Genomic DNA, 20326 nt, shown 5'->3' on the forward strand with positions numbered 1-20326 from the left:
ATGATTGAGACCAATTAACTCTCACACCCAAGTTGCTCTCTACATGTCCAAAGACAGATTCTTAATGCCCGAGTCTCTGAAGATCCCTAAGGATCTCCTAAGAGATGTACTTGGAGGAAGAAAAAAAGTAACAGAAGCCTAAAAGGCAAATTTTCTTAACTACCTGTAAGTAGAAAGTGGAGTTGAAATTACATGCATTTGCTCACCAGCCAGGACAGCAGAGGAAAGTATTTGAAAGACTGAACAGCCATAACAAGTACATTTGTCAGATCACTCCAGCACATGGCTTTTGGCTAAAAAAAAGAAAGAAGCAAAAAAAACCCAATAACAAAACCACAAAAAACCCAACCAACCAAAAAAATTCCCCAAACCAACACATGAACTGTTTTGCATACTTAATTAAGATGAGCACAAGACCAAGAAGTTTGAGATCTGAGGCTGCTATGTGCTTGCTATAATATGGCATCTTTCAGAAACAGAAATGATAGCAAAATCAGCTGTTAAATCAGTGACACATGGCCAAAACAGTTGTATAGTTAATGCCTTAACTCCTGCTAGACCAAATCTAAAATTATTTTTAAAAATGTAATGATAATGTAGGAATTGATTCCAGTACACACCTGCTTTTTTGTCCATATCAAGGCATTTTATTGAGGTATAAACTTTGCAGAACATGAGGTAACAATTTGCATAGGACTTACTTACACAAAATAACTTCACAATTAAAATTTAATTGGCATTAACTACTGCATGTGGAGGACTGATAATTCTTGCTTGTTAAATTCTCCTCACTGCACAGTTCTGTTAATGCTAGTGGTAGGACCATGTAGTATAAGGTACAGAAGTTGTGGGTAATGAAACCAGACTGAGAATGCTTTCATGCCAACATTGCAGCTGCTTTTCATCAGCTGTTTGTTCAGGGATGACTGAGACAGACAATGCTTGCTGCAGCTTAAAGTAAGCTGGCCCAATTCAAGAAAAGGGATGCTAATGTTCTTGTAGCAGTGACAGTGGGGTGAGTAAGTGTGGTTTTATTGTAGGGGGGGTTACTGAGCTTTTTACTTGTTTGTTTAAGAAAACTTTTTAAATTTTTGGAATAAAAAAGCCCCTGGTTGTTAAATTACTTTGAATTTGGCACTTGAGTTTTAAAATGTCAGGTTTGTTAAGGCTAAAACATGCAAGTCTTGATAAAGATACATTCTTGTGTTATTAAACACTCCTCTTACATACTTACATGAAAATAACTTCATGCTCTATTTCCTCAAGCTCAGATTTTAAGAAATTCTATCAGTGTATCTTTAGTATAGCCATTCAAGCTTGCAAAATAATTCCACAGAAGGTTGCCTACAAAACATTCAGTTACCATCTGACATGTTTTAACATTCCTTGCTGGTGAATGTCAATATTCTAAGACCTAGTAGCAATTCCTCCAAGACAGTAAGAATCACGGTATCATTAGAACTATACTATAAAATGTACACAAGCCTATACAGAAAATTAACCAGACAAATACCAGTTGCCCATTGAAGTAAATTTCTAAACCAATTCAAAAATATTATCAAAATACAAAACCAGCTTAAAAAAATAGCCTGAGGTAAAAGTTAAATGCACATAGCAATCTCTTCTTATAAAAATAGCTGTATTGAAATTCTAGGTACTTTGAAAGTTACTTATTGTCAATAAAAACTTTTGCTAACCATTGTAAAGAGTACTTCAACTAATACAAAACTATATAAACATTGAAAAAGTACAATACTGTACTTCATTTTAAAAATACATAGTTATGACAATTTAAACCTTTACCATACACACAGTTAACTGGCTTTGGATTAGCTGCTACTGTTGTCCATGGAAGAGCCAGCTAATTCTGTGTGCTGCTGACTTTCAGCTGTGCTAGGACAAGGGACTCTACCATGTCCATTTGCCTGAGTAAGTCGTTGGCTGTAAAACAAAATGTAGGCTTGAGCCTTGCATACTTCTTCCATAGTGCACATGTTGAGTTTTGAATCATTGCAGTGTACCCAAAATCCTGCAATAAGGAAATATACCAGAAAAAAAAAGTCATCAGGACACTGATTTTAAGTAATTGCACCATATTTAATAATTAATTAGTGTTTGATCCTATTAATGAGTTGTGTACAAATAGTAAACTGTTTCAGTTGATCTGGTTTATTTACCTCAATGTTTTAAAAACCCAGCTCAGCTTCCTCAGATTTACAAGAGAGTTTATAGCTAGAACACATTTAACAAGGCAATACAAAAACTGAACTGTTGCTCTACAGAGCTACAGTTCTCCTTTCAGGCAGATCAGCTACAATTGATTCCCTTTTAATTTGAGAAAAGACTTTCTTTGTATCAGTTTAGAATTAGGAAGACCCCTTTCTCCCTCAGTGCTCATGTCCCAGCTGGTTCCTACCTCCTTCAGAATTGTAGCAGTAGGCAGTGTAGTGCCCTGAGCCAAATCCTTTCCCGTGATGCATTACCACAGCGGACAAGTCGTAGATGAAGCCGTCAGGCAGGAGAGACTTGAGGGATTCCCTGCAGCAATAAGGCTCCATGTTTAGCATTTGCTCAAAACTAACATGTACACCAATCTTCTCACGGTGATTGCGTCCTGACCACCTGGGAAGTTAAACCAAATGAAAACTTATGGGTTTTTTAAGGAAAGAGCACAGCACTCTGAATTATGTTTGAACATAACATAATATTTTCACTATTACTCTGTGCACAAAATAAATGCTAGGGTTTTCTAAGCTTCCTCTTTCACTTCTTTATTTCAAGGCCTTTTAAATGTCTAAGGTACCTACTGTTCTCATCTTCTGAAACATCTATCTTAAGATCTGTGCAGTGGTGAGTATGAAGTATTTCCCACCTGTTATACCTCTTTGGTATTTCTCATTTATTCTATCTCATTTTCAGTTTCCTTTGTACGAGGAACAGACGGTACTGATGTTGTGCTATGAGTTCACAGAGATGCAGTGTCCACTTCCCTTCTTTGAGGCCAAATATATTTATGTATTTGGATACAGGATTGTTATCTGAGACTTCCACTGAATACAGTCCAGGTCTGTGCATTAGTGATTATGAGCATCCTACTCTACCATAAGATTAATTTTTACCAATAGAGTTCAGAGCAAGGTTGGTAGGTATTGACAGAAAACAAGGATAAAATAATTTTGGTACTAAAGTAGCAAGTACTGAAATCCAAAAAGTTAAAAGTTAAAGCTTAAATTTATAATATATCTTACTGATGTTTCAAGTGAACAAGGAAAAGAAGTTTCTAGTAACTATTTCTCACCATACTGGTAAAGGGAAACGAAACTGATGCTGAAAAACATTGATCCTAAGCAATGGTAGAGCAAGACGGAATCTGTCAGTTTGCAACACTTTTTGTTGTGGTACTACTTACCTAAACCGTTTAAGGTGTAATCTGAGAACCTGAGGTAGTCGACACACCATAAGCTGCTTCTGAGCTTCTGTGAGTATAACTGGTTTAGAAGAAAACTTCCTTCGTTTTGCTGAGGTCAAACACACAGTTACACAATACAAATCTTGGTAACAGCCTTACATTTCAGTCTAAATTTATCCACAGAATTTGTGTGGACCTAAATATTTATGGTACGTGCCTCCTTAAAAAGGATGTGCTCTGAGAGCTGATTTGCAATGATTATTTTATGATGCAAGTAAAAAATACTTGTGGTCACTTACATTAGTCACCTTAATTTAAAAAGGTGATGGCTTCTTCAGCTGGGAGTACCCCATTAGTGTGTCATGAGACTGTATCTAAATGAAGCATCACACTTCAAAACATCTTTTGAACAATTTAATCTTCTAGGGGGCAAGCAACAGCTGTCAAGTGACCACAGCAGGACATAAGACGAAGGTCTTTGTTTGCATTATACTTTAAGACTCCTATACTTGCACTGTCAGTTTATATTTTACACAGAGAATGTATGCATGACTACATACTGCCTTTACTCACTGTTGCACTGATCACATGCATATATCTTTCCTTCCAAAGCTTCAGTTTCTGTAAACTTGGCCAGCATTTCTGTCAGCAGACATGGATACTGAGACGACATCTCCTTGCCATTGCAGTGATACCTCTCAGGAAACTCCAGGGACAGGTCCCAGAAACGTTCTATAGTATTTGATTTATTGTCACAGGCAAGGCATGTAACCTGTAAAAAAGATATTTCACCAGTTGTTTACACTCAAAAATGTACTTTGCTAAACAGGTACCATTACATAGCTCTAAAAAGAGATTATTTTTCCTAGAGATAACCAAGGGTAACCAAAGACAAGACAAAGTCATTTAACAACAGAGATGATACACCTAATTTCTTTTCTCTGAAGCAGCATGTCCAAAACTGGTATCACAAACAAGTAAGTGTTCTTATGTTTTACTGAGAAACAAAAACAGTGTCAAAATGTTCTGTCTGGGACTGTCCAAAAGAAAACAGCTGGTGAAGTCTCAGGAGTCTTTTCTCAAAAAGGAAAATTTACATGAGAAATTATAATGTAGGTTAATTTAAAAATGAATCAAAATAAATCAAAACCACACACACACACGCAAAAGAAAAAAAAAAGGAACAGCTGGGGATTTTAAAGTCATATCCTTCTTACTTTGTAAGTCTTCCAGGGAAGTCTGGATTAGGAAGCACACTTCTTCAAAGAAAAATTAACAGGTAAAAATAATTTATTTCTTCTTTCAGTAAGTGGATCCATCGTCACACTAGGGAATGGACAAGCAGTAAGACAACATAAATAAAATGTAACGAAGTGAAGTGAGTCAACCTGGAAAATGCAGATACTACAGGCAGGAGACAATTAATTTATTATAACATTCAATTCTTAGGAAAATAAGTTAAAAGCAGTAGCTCTTCTAAGCTGGAAAGACAACATATTAGGTGTTGCATGCTTCCTATTTAGGAAATTACCACAAGTTATTCAGAACAACTGACACAAAGACATAGTGATAAAGGAATGAAAATTCATGTGACATCCAAAGATTGTTATTTCACAAGGACCCTTTTATACTGCTGCTGCTCTACACAAATTTGGTGTAGTTCCCTTCAGTTTGCTTAGTAAGCCTACACAAGTGTGAAAGTACACTCGCTTTTGTTCAGATGCTCCTTTGTTTTCCTCTGAAGGTTTGCTGTTAGGTAATTATTTACCCTGCTTTGGTATTTCATGATGATTTATATAAGGCCCTATCTGTCACCTCATGGTGTCTTCCTCCTAGGTGTGTGTTCTTGTAACTGCACTCAGTAGCTGCAGCAGCTCATACTCCATCTCTGCATTAGCCACCGAGTGCACATGTGGATTTGTGTCCCAGCATGAACATTCAGCAGTGCAGTTAGGAAAGCTGTTAACTGCTTGAAGTTCTAAGATGAAAATGCCACTGCCTTGTTCTTAGAAAACAAAACTTCAAAACTTACATGGCAGAAAAGAGGAGATTCTTCTGTTTTAATTTACACTGTCAGGAGTGTCTTTTGCAAGTGCTAACATCTGGCAACATTTCAAAGCCACAAATTATTAGTAATTCAGAGCTGAAATCTAGACATGGGAGACAAAATGGTATGTTTGGCCACAGTTCAATCACACTCCAGCTTAATCCCAGAATGACCAATACATTTCTGCTGTACAAATGGGTAATTTTGCTGGGCCAAAAGTTTATTTGATTGATGAGTTATGTAAGAATTTGTTGCGCATGAATGCACACTTAAGATTAAGGAGCTCAGGATGTAGAACACATGTGACTCCAACACAGATAATTTTAACACATTTTGAGGTTTTAAATTTAGTGTATTACATTGATAATCTAGGTTAAGATCTTCTTTCCCAACTAGCTAATGAGTACTATCCCAGAGAAAAAGACATGAATAACTGATCCAGCTTCCAAGTTTTTCCCAGTCAAAAAACCTGAAGAACACAGATGCAATAAATCTGCTTCTTGTCATGCAACTGTGAGCAAAGCTGATTTGTGGGGACAAAACCCTGTACTGATACACAGCTGCACTTATTTCCTCCAATCCAAGCCAGTCCCCGCTGCAGCAGAGTTAAACTCGGGGATTCCTGTAGCTGCCAACAGCACGGTAACCCGACACACCCGGGCAAGAGCACCCAACCCCATCAGCCCCTGTGCGCTCCCTGCTCCTGGATGTGGTGGGAAAGGACAGCCAGGCACGGCCGCAACAAGGGGGGAAGTTTCTTTCTTAGCCAGGCCTGGGCTTACCAAGGGGCTTACTCAAAAAGCAGGAGGATTCCCAGCCTTCTGTGGAATTCATCTGCACTGGCCTGTCCACTGGCATTGGCTTGGTGACATTCCCATCACTCTTCTGTCTGTCCTAAAAGGGACTCCTTTATCTCAAGCTCCATTATCATTCACACAGTGCAACCCAGATTTTCTTTCTCCATGAGAGGGGCAGAAATTGTAAAAACTGTTCAAAAGTTGGTTGAGATTTTATAGAACACAAAACAAACCCCAAACATGAACTCAAAGGGCAAAAACTTTATGCATATTTCCAGTGTAACTTTGTATAGTATAAGTATGCACAACAGTAATAGGCAAGTGAGTCTACTCTAGCAATCTGGTTAGTGATGTCTATCTTTATGATTATACTTTATAAATTCAGAGTTTGATTCCACCTTCCCTTTGTAATTCAGAATTGCTATTACAAGAAGCTTTCATTCATACCAAAGCAAATGAAAAGTTCACACTAGAGCAAAGTAAATTACAGATTTTAACCAGTCTGAAATCTCTACCTTATGTTCTGCCCTGACCACCCTCTCATGCCTTGAAACACGGGTACTAAACACAATTGTTTGGTTAAAGCTTAGTATTCAATCATGGGCCAAAGGCCAGACTGAAAAGAGCTGGATCAAATTGCTTGATTCAAGCTAAGCACTGGAGACTACTCAGACAAGCATCATTGTGGCCACAATAACGTGACAGACAGCCACTGCCCTGGATGGCATTCAGTGTAAATGCAGCCAAAGAAAATAGTTAACATATTGCTGCAGTAAAAGCCAACTTCATCATCAACTGTTTTGCCTATGCTCCCTGCACTTGCGTGGAAGAAACAAAACTCTTAACCACCTCTGCCCCAACTCTTTTTTTTCCTTTGTTGTTTTTAAGAAGAGTAAAATAGCCAGTCCCATTTTTGTGCTTTCACTAGATGAGACACATATATAATGATTAGTAACTCAATTTTTGCACAGGGAAGTAATTATAAGTTGAAGGGGATCTCTGGAATACAGCTAAAATGCATAATTCATATGACAGTCAGCATAAAAAAAAACCCAACTGAACTTTGTAGTGATAAGCATACAGTATCCTCAAAATGATCTTTATCTATTTAGCAGAATAACATAAAGCATAACCACAGGTAACTGCAGTCTGTGATTCAATGGCCTCTTTTAGATTAATTTAAAATGTTACTTTCATCTAGTTGGAAAACAACTTGACAAACACTTTGTAAGTCAGGCTAAACATAAAAACACAAAGACTAACACCAAAATATAGAAATCAGTATACATGACATCAACTGGTTTAAGAGCAAAGTGTCCCATTTACCTGCCTGAAGTTCTGTTCTTTCTACAGTCTATTCAGTGGGAGACTTCATACCCAGCAGTACACCCTCAAACCCTCAGCATTCTCCCCTAAACTCCAACTCACAGCATACTACCCAAAACAGAAGGCTTTCAAACAACTCAAAAATCACATTTCCCCTTTTCTCAGACAATCTGTCCTGAAATATGCTTTAAGAATAGTTTACATACTACACTGCTTAGAACCTCCTTCACTCCTTGAGACCTGGTATATTCGTTTCTCTGATCACTGCACACTGTTATTCTGCTGTGCTGAGCAGGAGCAGCAAGAAGCATTTTGCTCAGATTCCATCTTAAAATGATCAGGAAGTAATCAAACTGCTTAGGAAGTTTTAAGCATGCCCAGAGGTATCAGAAGCTAGTTCCTACCAGGCACTGCTATAAAAAATACTGGAGGCAATTTTTCTGAACTCTGAGAAGTCTGCAGATGACACGAAGCAGGAGGAGTGGCTGGTACGGCTGGCTGGGGCACTGCCACCCACTAGGAATGGGACAGGGCCAGGAAAGAGGACCTTATGCAGCTCTACAAAAGGAAACACCACGTCCTGCTCCTGGGCATCAATCACCCAGGCACCAGTACAGGCTGGGGGGGTGTGGTGGTGTTTGCAGGGTCCCAGGATGAGGGAAGAGATGAGAATGTTGACTCCGTGTTTCAGAAGGCTTGATTTATTATTTTATATTATATTAAAATGATATTATTATTTTATATTATATTAAAACTAAAAGAATAGAAGAAAGGATTTCATCAGAAGGCTAGCTAAGAATAGAAAAAGAATGATAACAAAGGCTTGTGACTGACCAAGACAGTCTGGACAGCTGGACTGTGATTGGCCATTAATTAGAAACAACCACATGAGACCAACCAATGATGCACCTGTTGCATTCCACAGCAGCAGATGATCATTGTTTACATTTCTCTCAGCTTCTCAGGAGAAAAAGTCCTAAGGAAAGGATTTTTCATAAAACATGTGACAGGTGGGAAGAGAGGATCTGGGGGACAAACCGTCCAGGAGCCAGAGATGTGCCCTTATGGCAAACGAGGCCAACAGCCTCTGGAGCTGCATTCTGCAGAGCATCACCAGCAGGTCCAGGCAGGTGATCCCTGCCCTCTCCTCAGCTCCCACGCAGCGGAAGTGCTGGGCCCAGTGCTCAGAAGAAAGGGAGACATGGATATGCTGGACTGAGTTCACCAAAGGGCCAGGAAGATGATGAAAGGCCTTGGACATATCTGACATATAAGGACACACTCAGAGAGCTGGGACTGTTCAGCCCAGAGAAGGAAGTTCAAGGTAGATTTCATCCTTGTCCAAGAATTTCTGCTCATATGATTTCTGAGTACATGTGGCACACAATATAATCTGTTATTTCAATTTCTGGATTTTTAGAAACATACCTGTCCCCTTCCTTGCTTAATATGGACAAAGTTGAAATAAAGGTACTTTAAAAATTGTTGCATACTGTGCTATTTAGTTGGTACCATTTAAAAAAACACAAGCCAAGAAACTCTTGAGACAACAGCTAACATATTTGAGCTCTTGAAGTGTACTTTAGAGACCTCTGAGCCAGCGTGGATCAGTTTACCACTGCCACATGAGTTCAGAGCACAGCAGTTTCTCCTTTCCCACTGAAGGACTGAGGACAGGAGACAGTAAGCACCTTCCACAGGAGTATAAGCACTGAGGGATTGCAAAGAACTAGGGTTTTAACAGACAAATTGGGATCTCCTCAGAATCCCAATGGGTTTGAGAGGTATGAGCCACTTTCTCCATCACTGCAGGAAGACTAGCACATGAAGACAGAGCAGAGGGGAAGGGGTTTGCACCCACAATGCAGATCTTTACTTCTCTTAGACATACCAGTTATTGCAGTTTCACACTACTGCAAAGTAAAAGGCTGAAATCCTAAAACAGGTATTAGAATAAACATAAAATAAAAAAACAGAGGCAATTTGCTCAGACTATTCCTGGAGTTACCCATTGCCTAGTCTAGTATTCCATAAAATAGTAAAACATTTCAAGCAGCAGATGAAGGAAACTTACTTTAAATCAGCTGAGAAAATAGCAAAACATAAACAACTACTTCATCTATGACATCACCCCAAACTTTTTCTAGTTATCAAAAGCACAAGATCTAGTTCTCTAGTAAACTATCTATCTAGTTATGAAAAAAGCACAAGATTCTCAAACACTTAATTCTCTGCTTCCTTAATCTTAGATCCTAAATTCAGTTAGTGCTGAACCAGGCAGCACTTCAATAGCAACAGACTGATGGCAAACTCAGGATTATGACTTCCCTTCAAGTTAAATTAGAACTAGAAGAAGGGGGGAAAAGTTGAGCTGCACATGTGAAAGTAATGTGAAACCTAAGTAAACACACAGCTTATCAGCACCGTAAGGGATCCTATGTGTTCTTTATCAAGAGTAGCTCATAGTATTCCTGAGGTTTGAAGGTCAGGAAGATTGACTTCATGGCACTTGAGTATCTCACAGAATCAAGTATCTTGAAATTATATTCTCTGTACAAAGAGTAAGTATGGTAGCATTTCAGGGGCTCTAAAACAGAAGGCAACTGCACACAGAAACACACTCCCCAATTCCCCTTTCTCAATAAAGTAAGATGTAACTTAACACACTAGAATAAAATCCTGTCTTATTTTTAATAAGGGTAGCTTGGAACAGGCCCAATTATCTTCTAGAGAGAAGCTGTAATACTGTCACAGTATTACTATATTTATTTTTATTACTATGTTTATCACAGTTTTACATTATCTTGTAGGTAGATAAAGTTAAGCCTGTAAGGACTAAACATACACTCATTGCTTTTAAGAGCAAACACTGTCCAAGATGCAATGACACAGCAAGAAGTTTGGGGTTTTTTCCAGCCCTGCATGGGTGTTTTCTTGCCTTTTCTGTTAACTTCATTAATGCAGTTCTGACAAACGCCTAGTGAAATCATGATGTAGGAATCTTACTGAGGAAAGGAAAAGAATTGCCTAACAGAGTTTTTAGAGTTCATCTTTCCGTGTGCAAACACCAGGGACTAAATCATTAAGATGACCTGAATATATTTTACAAGGAAGGAATTTAAATCTTCAGGGCTTCCCTTTTCCTTATAATATTTATCATGTTCAAAACCACAGGTGAAGACAAAACTAAAAAAAAAAAAAAAAAAAAAGGAGTGGCTAAAGACAAAGGGAACACTGGGAGGGGTAAAGTGTTGGAACAGTCTGTGGGAACTGCCTAATGAGCCAGGGAGAAATTACTAGATAACAGCCTCAATACTCTTTTTCTTGCTCCTCTCACTTCAGTGAGGCAATCTTGACTTGATCAAGGCTGTATTCTGCACACAGACATGGAGCAGCTGCAATAAGAGCTGTATGTAGTCACACAAGTCAGAGGATACCTCAAAACTGCCTAATTCCCTTTCTGGTTTACTCAATACTGAGGAAGTGAGGATTTTTCCTTTGTTTTGTAATGGTTTTGTTTTAGTTTACTCACTAGAGAATTCTCACTACTCCTCTCCTGGTCTCAGGAAGGTGGGAGGGTTTCTAGTCACAAACCTCTCCATATAAAGCTAAAAATATGTGAAAGTAGTTATTACTGAAATGATGCTGTGTCTTTAGAGCCTTGAAAATTCTTACTAAACCATGAATCCTGTAGGGCGGTTTGCAATGCAAGCAAACCTTGTCACTATTCCTAAAAAAATAACCTTATTTTGCTGGCAAAATTGCTATTTTGGAGAGGAATGGAATTTTCAAACCAAAAACTCTTTAATGACATAATATACTAAACACTTCCAGTTGTGCAACACTGATACAAGATATCTAGTGCCCAAGGAAAGGAAGCATGCCACAGAGGTGCTGGTACTCTGGGCCAGGCAGAAGGTGGCTGGTGATACAGTTTTATTGATAGATCTAACAGTTTCCAGTAGCTTCACAAAACCTAATATGACTGAGGGCTGACTTATGCTGCAAACAACCCTGTCACATTCCTATGAGTTTACAAGGATCGTAGCAGTAAGCAATCCTACTTTAGTCAAAAAGCACTTGGATTTCTAGTTTTACATAATAAAACATTAAACCATCAATCAACTAGTCAGAATACCAGGAACAGACATTTTTGTGTTAAGCTTTTTTTTTTACACACAATATTCATCAAATGCTTCCACACTCCCTCCGTTAACATGTTCATGTATACTACAGATCCATTCCAGGAGCCAAGAACTTCCCAACTTCTGTTCCTGCTGCAATGTGGTTAGTTTTTAGATTAATTTAACAGAAACAAGCATTTGTTTGTTCAGTCAGAATTCAGACACTTATACACACTGTTGGGATATGCATAATAGCAGTGGACACACTGAAATACTTAACAAGGAGCTGAGAAGCAGGGAAAAAAAAAAGAAGTCATGCAGAAAGGAGAACCACCATTGCCTCCACCCCACAAATTTGGTTCCTGTGTTGACAGAGCCTTCTGTATCTTTGTGTTGCAATAGAAAAGAAGTATTAGTATTTCTGTACATAAAAGCTTGACATGCAATTACTCACTGGTAATCAAGCTCAAATTCAAGCTGTTTAGTGAAATAATATCCTGTTTGACATCCCTTACCTAATCAGTTTCTACTTACACTAGATTAACCTTCCTTAACACCTTTTATCTAGTAGTGCTATAGTGATAAGCCAGATACTTGAAATTGTAAATTCTTCATTCCTTCAGATGAGTTGGTGCTTAACAGCAAATACAAGTATTTCTCAGTAGGTGGAAAGGTGTGTTTTAAAATAACAAATGTAAGACTTTTATGATTAACAGGTGTATTGGGTTTGAATGGCCTAGGTTTTGGTAGTGGAGGGCTACAGAGTGGCATTTATTCAAACCGTGTAATATTTCTTCTGAAACTGTAATATATCCTCACCATCCCCCCTCAACAGTTATAAATGTATAAACCTTTGAAGTATGTCCATACCTGACTGACTAGAGTAAATCCAGAACTATAAATCATTAAACACCTTTAAAAAAGTAATCATAAAACATACCTGACTTAACAACTGTCCATGAAAAATGTTGTTAACCACATTCAAAACCTGCTTTATAAGTTTTCTTTGAGAAGCAGGGATGAGAGCTGGGTATCTGGTCCCTGTAGTCTCCAGCTCCTGCTGTACTTTATCCAAAAGTTCACAGAGAAATTCCTGAGCATCTTGTTGTGCATACCCTCTGAAGGCTGGAATTAGTCTCCACACAGAATGAAGCATGGCAAAAGGAGACACCAGTGCCCATTTGCCAGACCACATAACCTGGAATAGAGTATGCAACTCATGACAGAGAGAAATATGTTTTGAACTGGGCTCCCTGGGCTGAATAAGTTCCATACTTTTTGATGCTCCTCCACTTAATCCAGAGGATAAACTAGGCCGCCTCACAGAATATGATCCCTTTACTTTTTCTTGGTTTTCATTCATGTGTAATGTCGAGGAAGCTATTGACAGGTGTTTGGATGAAGATCTTGTTTTACCATTGGTTGCTGTTGCCAGCAGTTCCTGAGTTTGGTTGAGATCAAGCTTTAAAAAGCATTCTCGAAAAATAAGTAAGTGACTTAATACCTGCAGGACAGAATTCATATAGCATGTGTTTCCCAGGTTTCTCAGTCCTGTGACTCCAGGAGTCACAGTAGGCCTTCGTTTAATTGGAGAGTCACTTATTTTTTTCAATCTCAGTTCTTCTGAGGTATATGTTTCTTTCAACTCTGCCAAAAACTCCATGTGCTGTGATGTTTTTTGAGGGCAGGGTTCTGGTTTTGAGGACATTCTAATCTGATTTTGTAAACGACTGCTCTTTCTTGGAGGCATCTTTTCCATCTCTGCTTTCAACTCACGCTTTCGTTCTTGTCTCCTCTTCCTAGCTTCATCCTTTTTTAGCTCTGCTTCTTCTTGACGTCTCTCTTCTTCCAAAATCCTCTTTCCAGTAGGTGTCAACTCAAGCCACGATCTGAACACTTTGCCGAGGACGGCACGCCGTCGGTGCCAGAGAGCCGTGAACATCCTGTCTTCATTCCGAAGCGTGGCTTGGGCACCGCCGTGTGCAAGGTAGGAATCATCGCTGGTACCCATAGAACGCAAAGTCCTCCCACTTCGAGTAGTGCACTCATAGTTTTGACTCTTGATTGCACTTAACGTACTCCGCAAGAGCTTTAAGTCTCCGGTTGCGTTGTCATTGAGAACGTAATCGTCGCAGAGATAGCAGAACACGTACAGCTCGTTCACCTCCAATGCCACGGGGTGGCTGCTCTCCTGAAAGTGCTTTAGTGCATGCTCTTCGATGTACCTGCCACATGCCACGTGCGAGCAGCTGAGGCACGCCCACACCGACTCCGTGGTATTGCAGTCCATGCAATGCCATTTCTGAGGATTGAGAATGGAGTGATCTTGGGCCAGGCGCAGACGTCCTACGTGCTTACACTTATCCATCGTTAAAACTGAAACTGCAGAAATATGCTGGCAAAACACATCATCCAAACTACTTTCTGCCTGTGAGATTTCAACCTGCAACTAAAAAAAAAAAGAAAGTTATAGTTCATAAATACCCAACCGTATCCCTTTTACAGGAGTCAGTGTACCACTTTCATATTAAGACGAAGATCACTATCATCATCCAGCTGAGTCCCACCAAACATGTGAAAGAAATCAGTCATGTGGAGCCACACACATACTCAACACCTTCAACAGCAGTTCCACTTTCACACTAAATTGCCTGCATACCACTGTTTATATTCCAAGGGCTTTGTGGCTCAGGACTGAAGCATACTAGCTACACTTTAGGCCTGGTTTGGTTTTTCTTATTAAGGGTCACTGATTTTGTTAAAAGATGCTGTTACAGAGTTCCCATTCAAGAGTGGGAGAGGCTGTTCAGAGAAGCTGCGGATGCTCCCATCCCTAGAACTGTTCAGAGCCAGGTGGGATTGGACTTTAAACAACTGGATCTAATTGGAGGTGTCCCTCCACACAGCAGGGAATAGGACTACAGGATCCTTATGGTCCCTTGCAACTCAAACCACAGTGAGATTCCAAAATTCTCCTATTAATTCTACCCCTAAGCATACAGGTGCAGAAGTGCAAAGTTCACTTAAATTTATTATGTTTACATAGTGCCAACAGTTCAGACAAGTGAGGCTTTATACAACTCAAACTCTTAATTAATCCATACCTTTAATTAAATCACTGATCCTCTGTGCCCATTATACTATTTCTATAACAAAGTATCTTAAATTTTAACACATCATCCTAACACCTCTGAAAGAGCAACTTAGCAAAGCAGAACCTGATTTCTTTAGATAGAAATACCAGGAGGTATCTACATCAGTTACCACAAACTTTATAAAAACTTTCTAATTCAGCTCTTCAAAAGTTCATTTAAAAATCTGACTAGCACTGGCTCATATCTTTTATTAAGTTTGTATGGTTACATTTATTTGTTCAAAGCTGCTGTTTTTGCTTCTTCCTTTAAGGGGCATTTACCCAAAACAGACAGTCTTTGATTAGCAAAAAATTAAAGAGACAGTGATTCATTCTTGTTTTTACTACTTTGACTATCTTGAACATCTAGAGAAAAATGGTAACAGTGCTATGATGCATCAGGAAATGATTACATTTGATCTGGGGCATTTGTGCCCACCATATATATCACTGACCAGAAGGGCCAAAGAGCACACAGCACCAGTACCACTAGGCACAGTGCTTGCCAGATGAAACAATTTATTCACCTGAGGAGTTCAAGGCTTTGTCAAATATTCAGTCTACGCCAAGTGAGATGAGTTTGCCATTACAAATACATGCTCTGGACCCAGCTTAGACTGTACAGTATAAAGGTCCAGGATTCTATGCTTTACAGGTGAATAAACCATACTACAAAAACACTGAGTGATTTACACAACTCTGGATGGAACCAAAAAACTTTATTCCCGCTATTAGCCTTAAATATGCTAATATTTATCAATTTCTACAGTTCTGAAAAACTGAATAGGCTTCTCAATATAGAACAGATGTTTAGTGTAAAATAAGCATTAGCTAGAGGGAATCCTAATGTACAACAACACGACACCACTAAGGAAGGGAAACAAGTAAAAGGTTGCAGATGGCTAGAAAAGAAGCTCTAATTTTCATCTGGTACTTTGATAAAAACTGTCATTAAAAGATTCAACCAAAAATGGCTTTGTTTGATCAATTGGCCCATGGCTAGTGCCTTTTAAAATGTTACAATACAGATACCAACATAAGAGCTGAAATAAGTCTCTAAGCACATAATCAGCACCCAGCATTGCATGTGCTGTATAGAATTTATTCTGTAATGAAGAAAAGCTTGAACCAGCTGTAGAGAAACTAAAAAACTGTACTTTTAATCTCTACTATTAATCTCCCTGACATTCTGGCTAAGAGTTGTTTCCAGTCCATACTGACTGCACCAAAGAATTTCAGGCACCACAACCTCTGGGGAGCCATCCAGCAGCTCCCCAAGATCAAGTACCAGCCACAGCATACTAGGGGAAGTCGAGATCTCCTGTGTGCTATGGTCAGCAGATCACAAAAGTAAGGGCATGTTTAACTCTTTCATCTTGTTGCACCCATAACATTCATTCCTTCTAAAGTGCAATCTTATCTGCAGGCTGCTAATTAGATTCTTTTACAAATAATTGTGCACAGTAAGTTTGCTTTTTATATTGTCTTTATAAATAAGATCATCAGCATCATCTCATGTCTTCTAGTCTGACAACCTCTTTTCCACAGCAAAGGGGAACTTTTGTAACACTGTAAAATTCAGGATAGTAATACGTATGTAAAGTGTGCTGCAATAATTAAATATGGTACAGAGAATTTTAAGGGACTTCTCTTTCTGGTTTTGGACTAACATATATAGATTCTATTGCATAGCATATTAGTAACAGTCCTTTCCAGCAGACCAGAAAAGAGCACTAAACCCTGCCTTCCCACAGGGCTGTCACACACAGCAATGCTGTCAGTCACAGCAATCTGAGGGGCCAACTCTTTCTGGGTTTGGTAAAGTCACTGTGTAAACCCTGTGCCTTATTTTTCCTTCCTTTTAATACTACATGAGCAGATTATTTTTTTCACACTTTTAAAAACATTCTCAAGACTAAAACTGCTTACATGCCTCAGTGTAAGCAGATATTGGACTGAGGACAAAAACAGTCCACTGATTCCTGGACAGCCACTGTGTAAATCAGGACTGCACATTCAAGCTCCTCACGCAAAAGCAGCATAATTCTACGAAAGAGCAAGATCAGCACCTCGAAGGGAAAAACCTAAAGCCCCAGCTCCCCCACCAGCAAGCAAGCCAGCATGACATTTTCCCACCTACGTCGATGTGTGGAGAAAAGAGACAGGGTGGAAGGGGGAGGGGGAGGAAACATCTTAGCATGGGAAAAGTCTTTCTTTGAAAAAAAGTGAGGAAATCAAAATGCAGTTTGGTCAAAAAGGCAGCAATATCTGAAAACACTGCAAAAAAGCTTAGAGTACAAAAGTGAGACAAGAAAACTTCAGATGAATGTCAAGCAGCACACTGACAGAGTGAATGTTTGAAGTACTGAGACTGCATCAACCCACAACATTTAAAAACTGTACCTTAGAACCAAAACTTGGCAAAAGATCTCAGGGTAAAAAACAGGAGTGAAGTGACAATGATGGAAGAAACAGGAAAAATACTGCACACTCATTCCCACACCTGAAAACTGCAGCTGGAATAAAATAGTACAATCTAATGCTCTGATGTTAAAATTCCCTAAAGGAAGTTATTCAGCCCTAGTTTCTGCATTCTTCTCTCCTGAGGTTCAGTTCTGTGCACACACACAAAGAAACTTTGAATTAGTTGACCAGCACTTCAGAGATCAAGCCCCCCTCTGAGTTCTTACCACAGACCTGAGCTGAAGTAGTAAGCAAAATAACAACTACTAGCATATAGAATAGTACTATTGAAAGCACTAAGTTGTCTGGAAACAGAGAGATACACAGAAGTTTTTTCTTGCACCAAAGTTTCACAAGCTAGAAACAAAGATATATAGAAAAGGATTTTTTTATTGTACCATATTTCAGGCTGACACATTAATTCCTTTTGTTCCACTCAAAGGCTGGCAAAATTTACATTTTTAGGTAATTAACGAGCTGAAAAAGCACTTGATGCCAAAACCAACTTAGAAGTCATGAAAATTGATGGTTTTCTTCCATTTCTTCTCCATAAAAAAAAAAAAATCAAGATTTTAACAATTTAAGGGTGATTTTCACAGCTAAATTCATAAATATAACTATAAACGAAAGGCTGAATTTTACCCTTAGTCACTACTTGTGTAATTAATTGCCTGACACATAAATGAGAAGTCTCCAACACTAGACTAGAAATGCAGTACACAGAGTTTTACAATTATATACACACTCGTGTGTGTGCTCTTGTGCCCCATTTATATTCTGGCTTTTAAATCAGATGACTGTTTACCAACTGATTCCCATCAGGTTCAGAGTACCTGCTGAATATCTGAAAACGCAGGAATCATGGGTACTTAAACAACTCAAAAGTTTTAGATAACAAATTCAGTAACTAGAAGGCAGATGTACTGCTTTACTGCTTTTTTAAACGAGTTTTCTTTAAGAAAACAACTCAATAAAACACTTATGTGCATAACTTCCAGCTGCAGTACAGTCCTGCAGGCGTAACAATTTAGACTTGAAATCAAAGCAGCACTTCAAAAAGAAATTTTGTGAATTATTTCCGATTTCTAACAGAACAGCCCTTGACAAGAAACCCCCCGGTCTCCCTTCCTTGGAGCCGTGCCATTGAACTTTTTTTGCTCTATTTTTTTTCTTTTACAGCTAAAGAATGTACACCCAGTGTGCTGCCTAGAAGTGGCCATTTAGCCCAGGACACCAGAGACAGCGGTACAGCTTTACATTGGATGTCTACTGCTGCAAATAACCGCGCGTTTCCTGCAGTGCAGACTTGACGATAAACAAACAACACAGATTGAAGCACTTTCACACAGGCACCAAAAACACTGATTAAAACACACAGGCACTTCTTACTGATCTGAAGTTACACTTGACAGTTGAGCTCGTTTAGAAAAACGAGCATCTCTGACAGCTCTGACAGCTCCAGCTCTGACAGCCCTGCAAGTACAGACACCCCGGCAAGGCTGGCCAGGGCTCGGTGCCGCGGGGCCGGTCCCGCAGAAGGGCCGGCGCTCCCCGACATGGCGCGACTTCGCCTCGGCCACCACAGGCGGGAGCCCAGAGCAGCGGGCCCTGCTCACCGCCGCCCTGCGCTCCTCCCGCGCTCTCCCTCACCTCGACGCCCTCCCGGCCCCTCAGGGACGCGTACGACAGCGGGCCCCGTGCCGGGGCTCCCCGCCACACAGCGAGCGCGGCGGGCAGACGGCAGCACCCCTGCTGCCCGGCGGGGGTGGCCGGTCCCAGGGTCCCGCTCCCCCGTGCCTGGCTCGCCCCCGCGACAACGAGCACCTCCTCCTCAGATGTCCCTCCGCAAACAGCGCGCCGCCGCTACCGTCCCTCCCCAAGGAAAAGGCGCCGGTGTTTCCCGCCCCGCGCTCCCCTCCGCCGGGCACCTGCTCCCCGCAGGCCGGCCCCGGGCAGGCTGGCAGCGCCGCCGCGCCGCTGCCGCTGCCGCTCCCGCCCGCCGGTCCCGCACGCACCCTTCACCCGCCGCCATCTTGGGCGCCCCGAGCCGCCGCCGCCGCCTCGGAGCGGCCCCTCCACGACGTCAGTGCCGCGCGGGGCCGCCCCCGCCCGCCCCACGCCCCCGCCCGGACGGGGAGCGCGGCGGGCGGCGGGGGCCCGCGAGGAAACACGCGACGGCGGCGGTGGCGGGGGAGTGCCGCGAACCCGCACCCCCGCGGCTGCCCCGGGCCCTACCGCCGCCCCGCACCCACCTGCCCATCGCCATGTGCCGGCGGCGCGTCTGTCACCAGATTTGTAGTGGCAACCGAAGTCCTTCCCACGTCTCCTCCCACCTCCCCCGGCCTCCCCCGCCCGCCGGGCCGAGCGGGCCGGTCCCGCGGGGCCGGACGCGGGCAGCCCGGTGGGAAACGCCGTTGGTCAGTTCCCGAGGTGCCGAGGAGCTGCCGCTGCCCCGGGCCGTGGCCGCGGGGCACCTGTTTGCCCCGAGGTAGGTCCGTACCCAGCCGGGAAGAAGCGGGCTCTTAGGCCCCCCAGGAGTGGGTGTCCAGATTTGCTTCTTACATTTTCACCCGTGATTTGTCATCGGTGGCTTCATCCTTGTCCGAGCACAGCACAGCGGGAGCTCCGTGGGCTGAGCACTGCCCTGCGCCCCAGGCCTCGCCCGGTGGCTCCTCGGCTCGCAGGTGCCACCAGGAGCCATCTCTGGCCTGGGCGCTGCCTGTACGTGACAGCCACACACCGTACCGGAGATCTCAGCCCATAAAACTCCTTCATATCATATCTCTGTGCGTGTTGTTTGTGGAAACTTCTGCAAGGCAGCTCACGTGATAAAAAAACACAGTCTCTTATCAGGTCCTTGTTACCCATGTATTGAGTACTTTTTCAGTCTCAGGTTTCATTACAGGAACTTAAATTGGCAAAGGCTTGTGTACTCACATCCTGCAGATGTCCTGGTTTTTAAATTTGACGCTTCTTTACACTGATACTTTTAGAACTAAAGTTTCTGAAGTGTAGCCAACTGTTTTT

At 41.3% G+C, this 20326-nt stretch overlaps 1 protein-coding gene across 2 annotated transcripts; it reads right to left on the minus strand.

Annotated features, from left to right (window-relative positions):
- Positions 1 to 623: 623 nt before the first annotated feature.
- On the minus strand, positions 624 to 19562 carry USP44 (ubiquitin specific peptidase 44). 2 transcript variants are annotated; one of them, XM_036401276.1, is made up of 6 exons: positions 19552 to 19562; positions 12644 to 14152; positions 3983 to 4181; positions 3410 to 3518; positions 2417 to 2622; positions 624 to 2029 (listed from the first exon to the last, which is right to left on the minus strand). In XM_036401276.1, exons 2-6 carry the CDS (start codon positions 14069 to 14071, stop codon positions 1830 to 1832), a joined length of 2142 nt encoding a protein of 713 aa, XP_036257169.1. In that variant the 5' UTR covers positions 14072 to 14152; positions 19552 to 19562; the 3' UTR covers positions 624 to 1829. The 2 variants fall into 2 exon arrangements, with proteins under 2 accessions (XP_036257169.1, XP_036257170.1); XM_036401277.1 differs by lacking the exon at positions 19552 to 19562 and adding an exon at positions 19315 to 19360.
- Positions 19563 to 20326: the final 764 nt, after the last annotated feature.

Source organism: Molothrus ater, chromosome 5 (genome assembly GCF_012460135.2).
Source record: "Molothrus ater isolate BHLD 08-10-18 breed brown headed cowbird chromosome 5, BPBGC_Mater_1.1, whole genome shotgun sequence".
Classification (NCBI taxonomy): domain Eukaryota; kingdom Metazoa; phylum Chordata; class Aves; order Passeriformes; family Icteridae; genus Molothrus; species Molothrus ater.

Coding starts and splice junctions, on each gene's coding strand:
- USP44 (XM_036401276.1), bottom strand. CDS start 14,071: ATGGATAAGTGTAAGCACGTAGGACGTCTGCGCCTGGCCCAAGATCAC. Junction 3,519..3,982: donor TGCATGTGATCAGTGCAACA/GTGAGTAAAGGC, acceptor GTTTGACCTCAG/CAAAACGAAGGAAGTTTTCT. Junction 2,030..2,416: donor CTGCTACAATTCTGAAGGAG/GTAGGAACCAGC, acceptor TCCTTATTGCAG/GATTTTGGGTACACTGCAAT.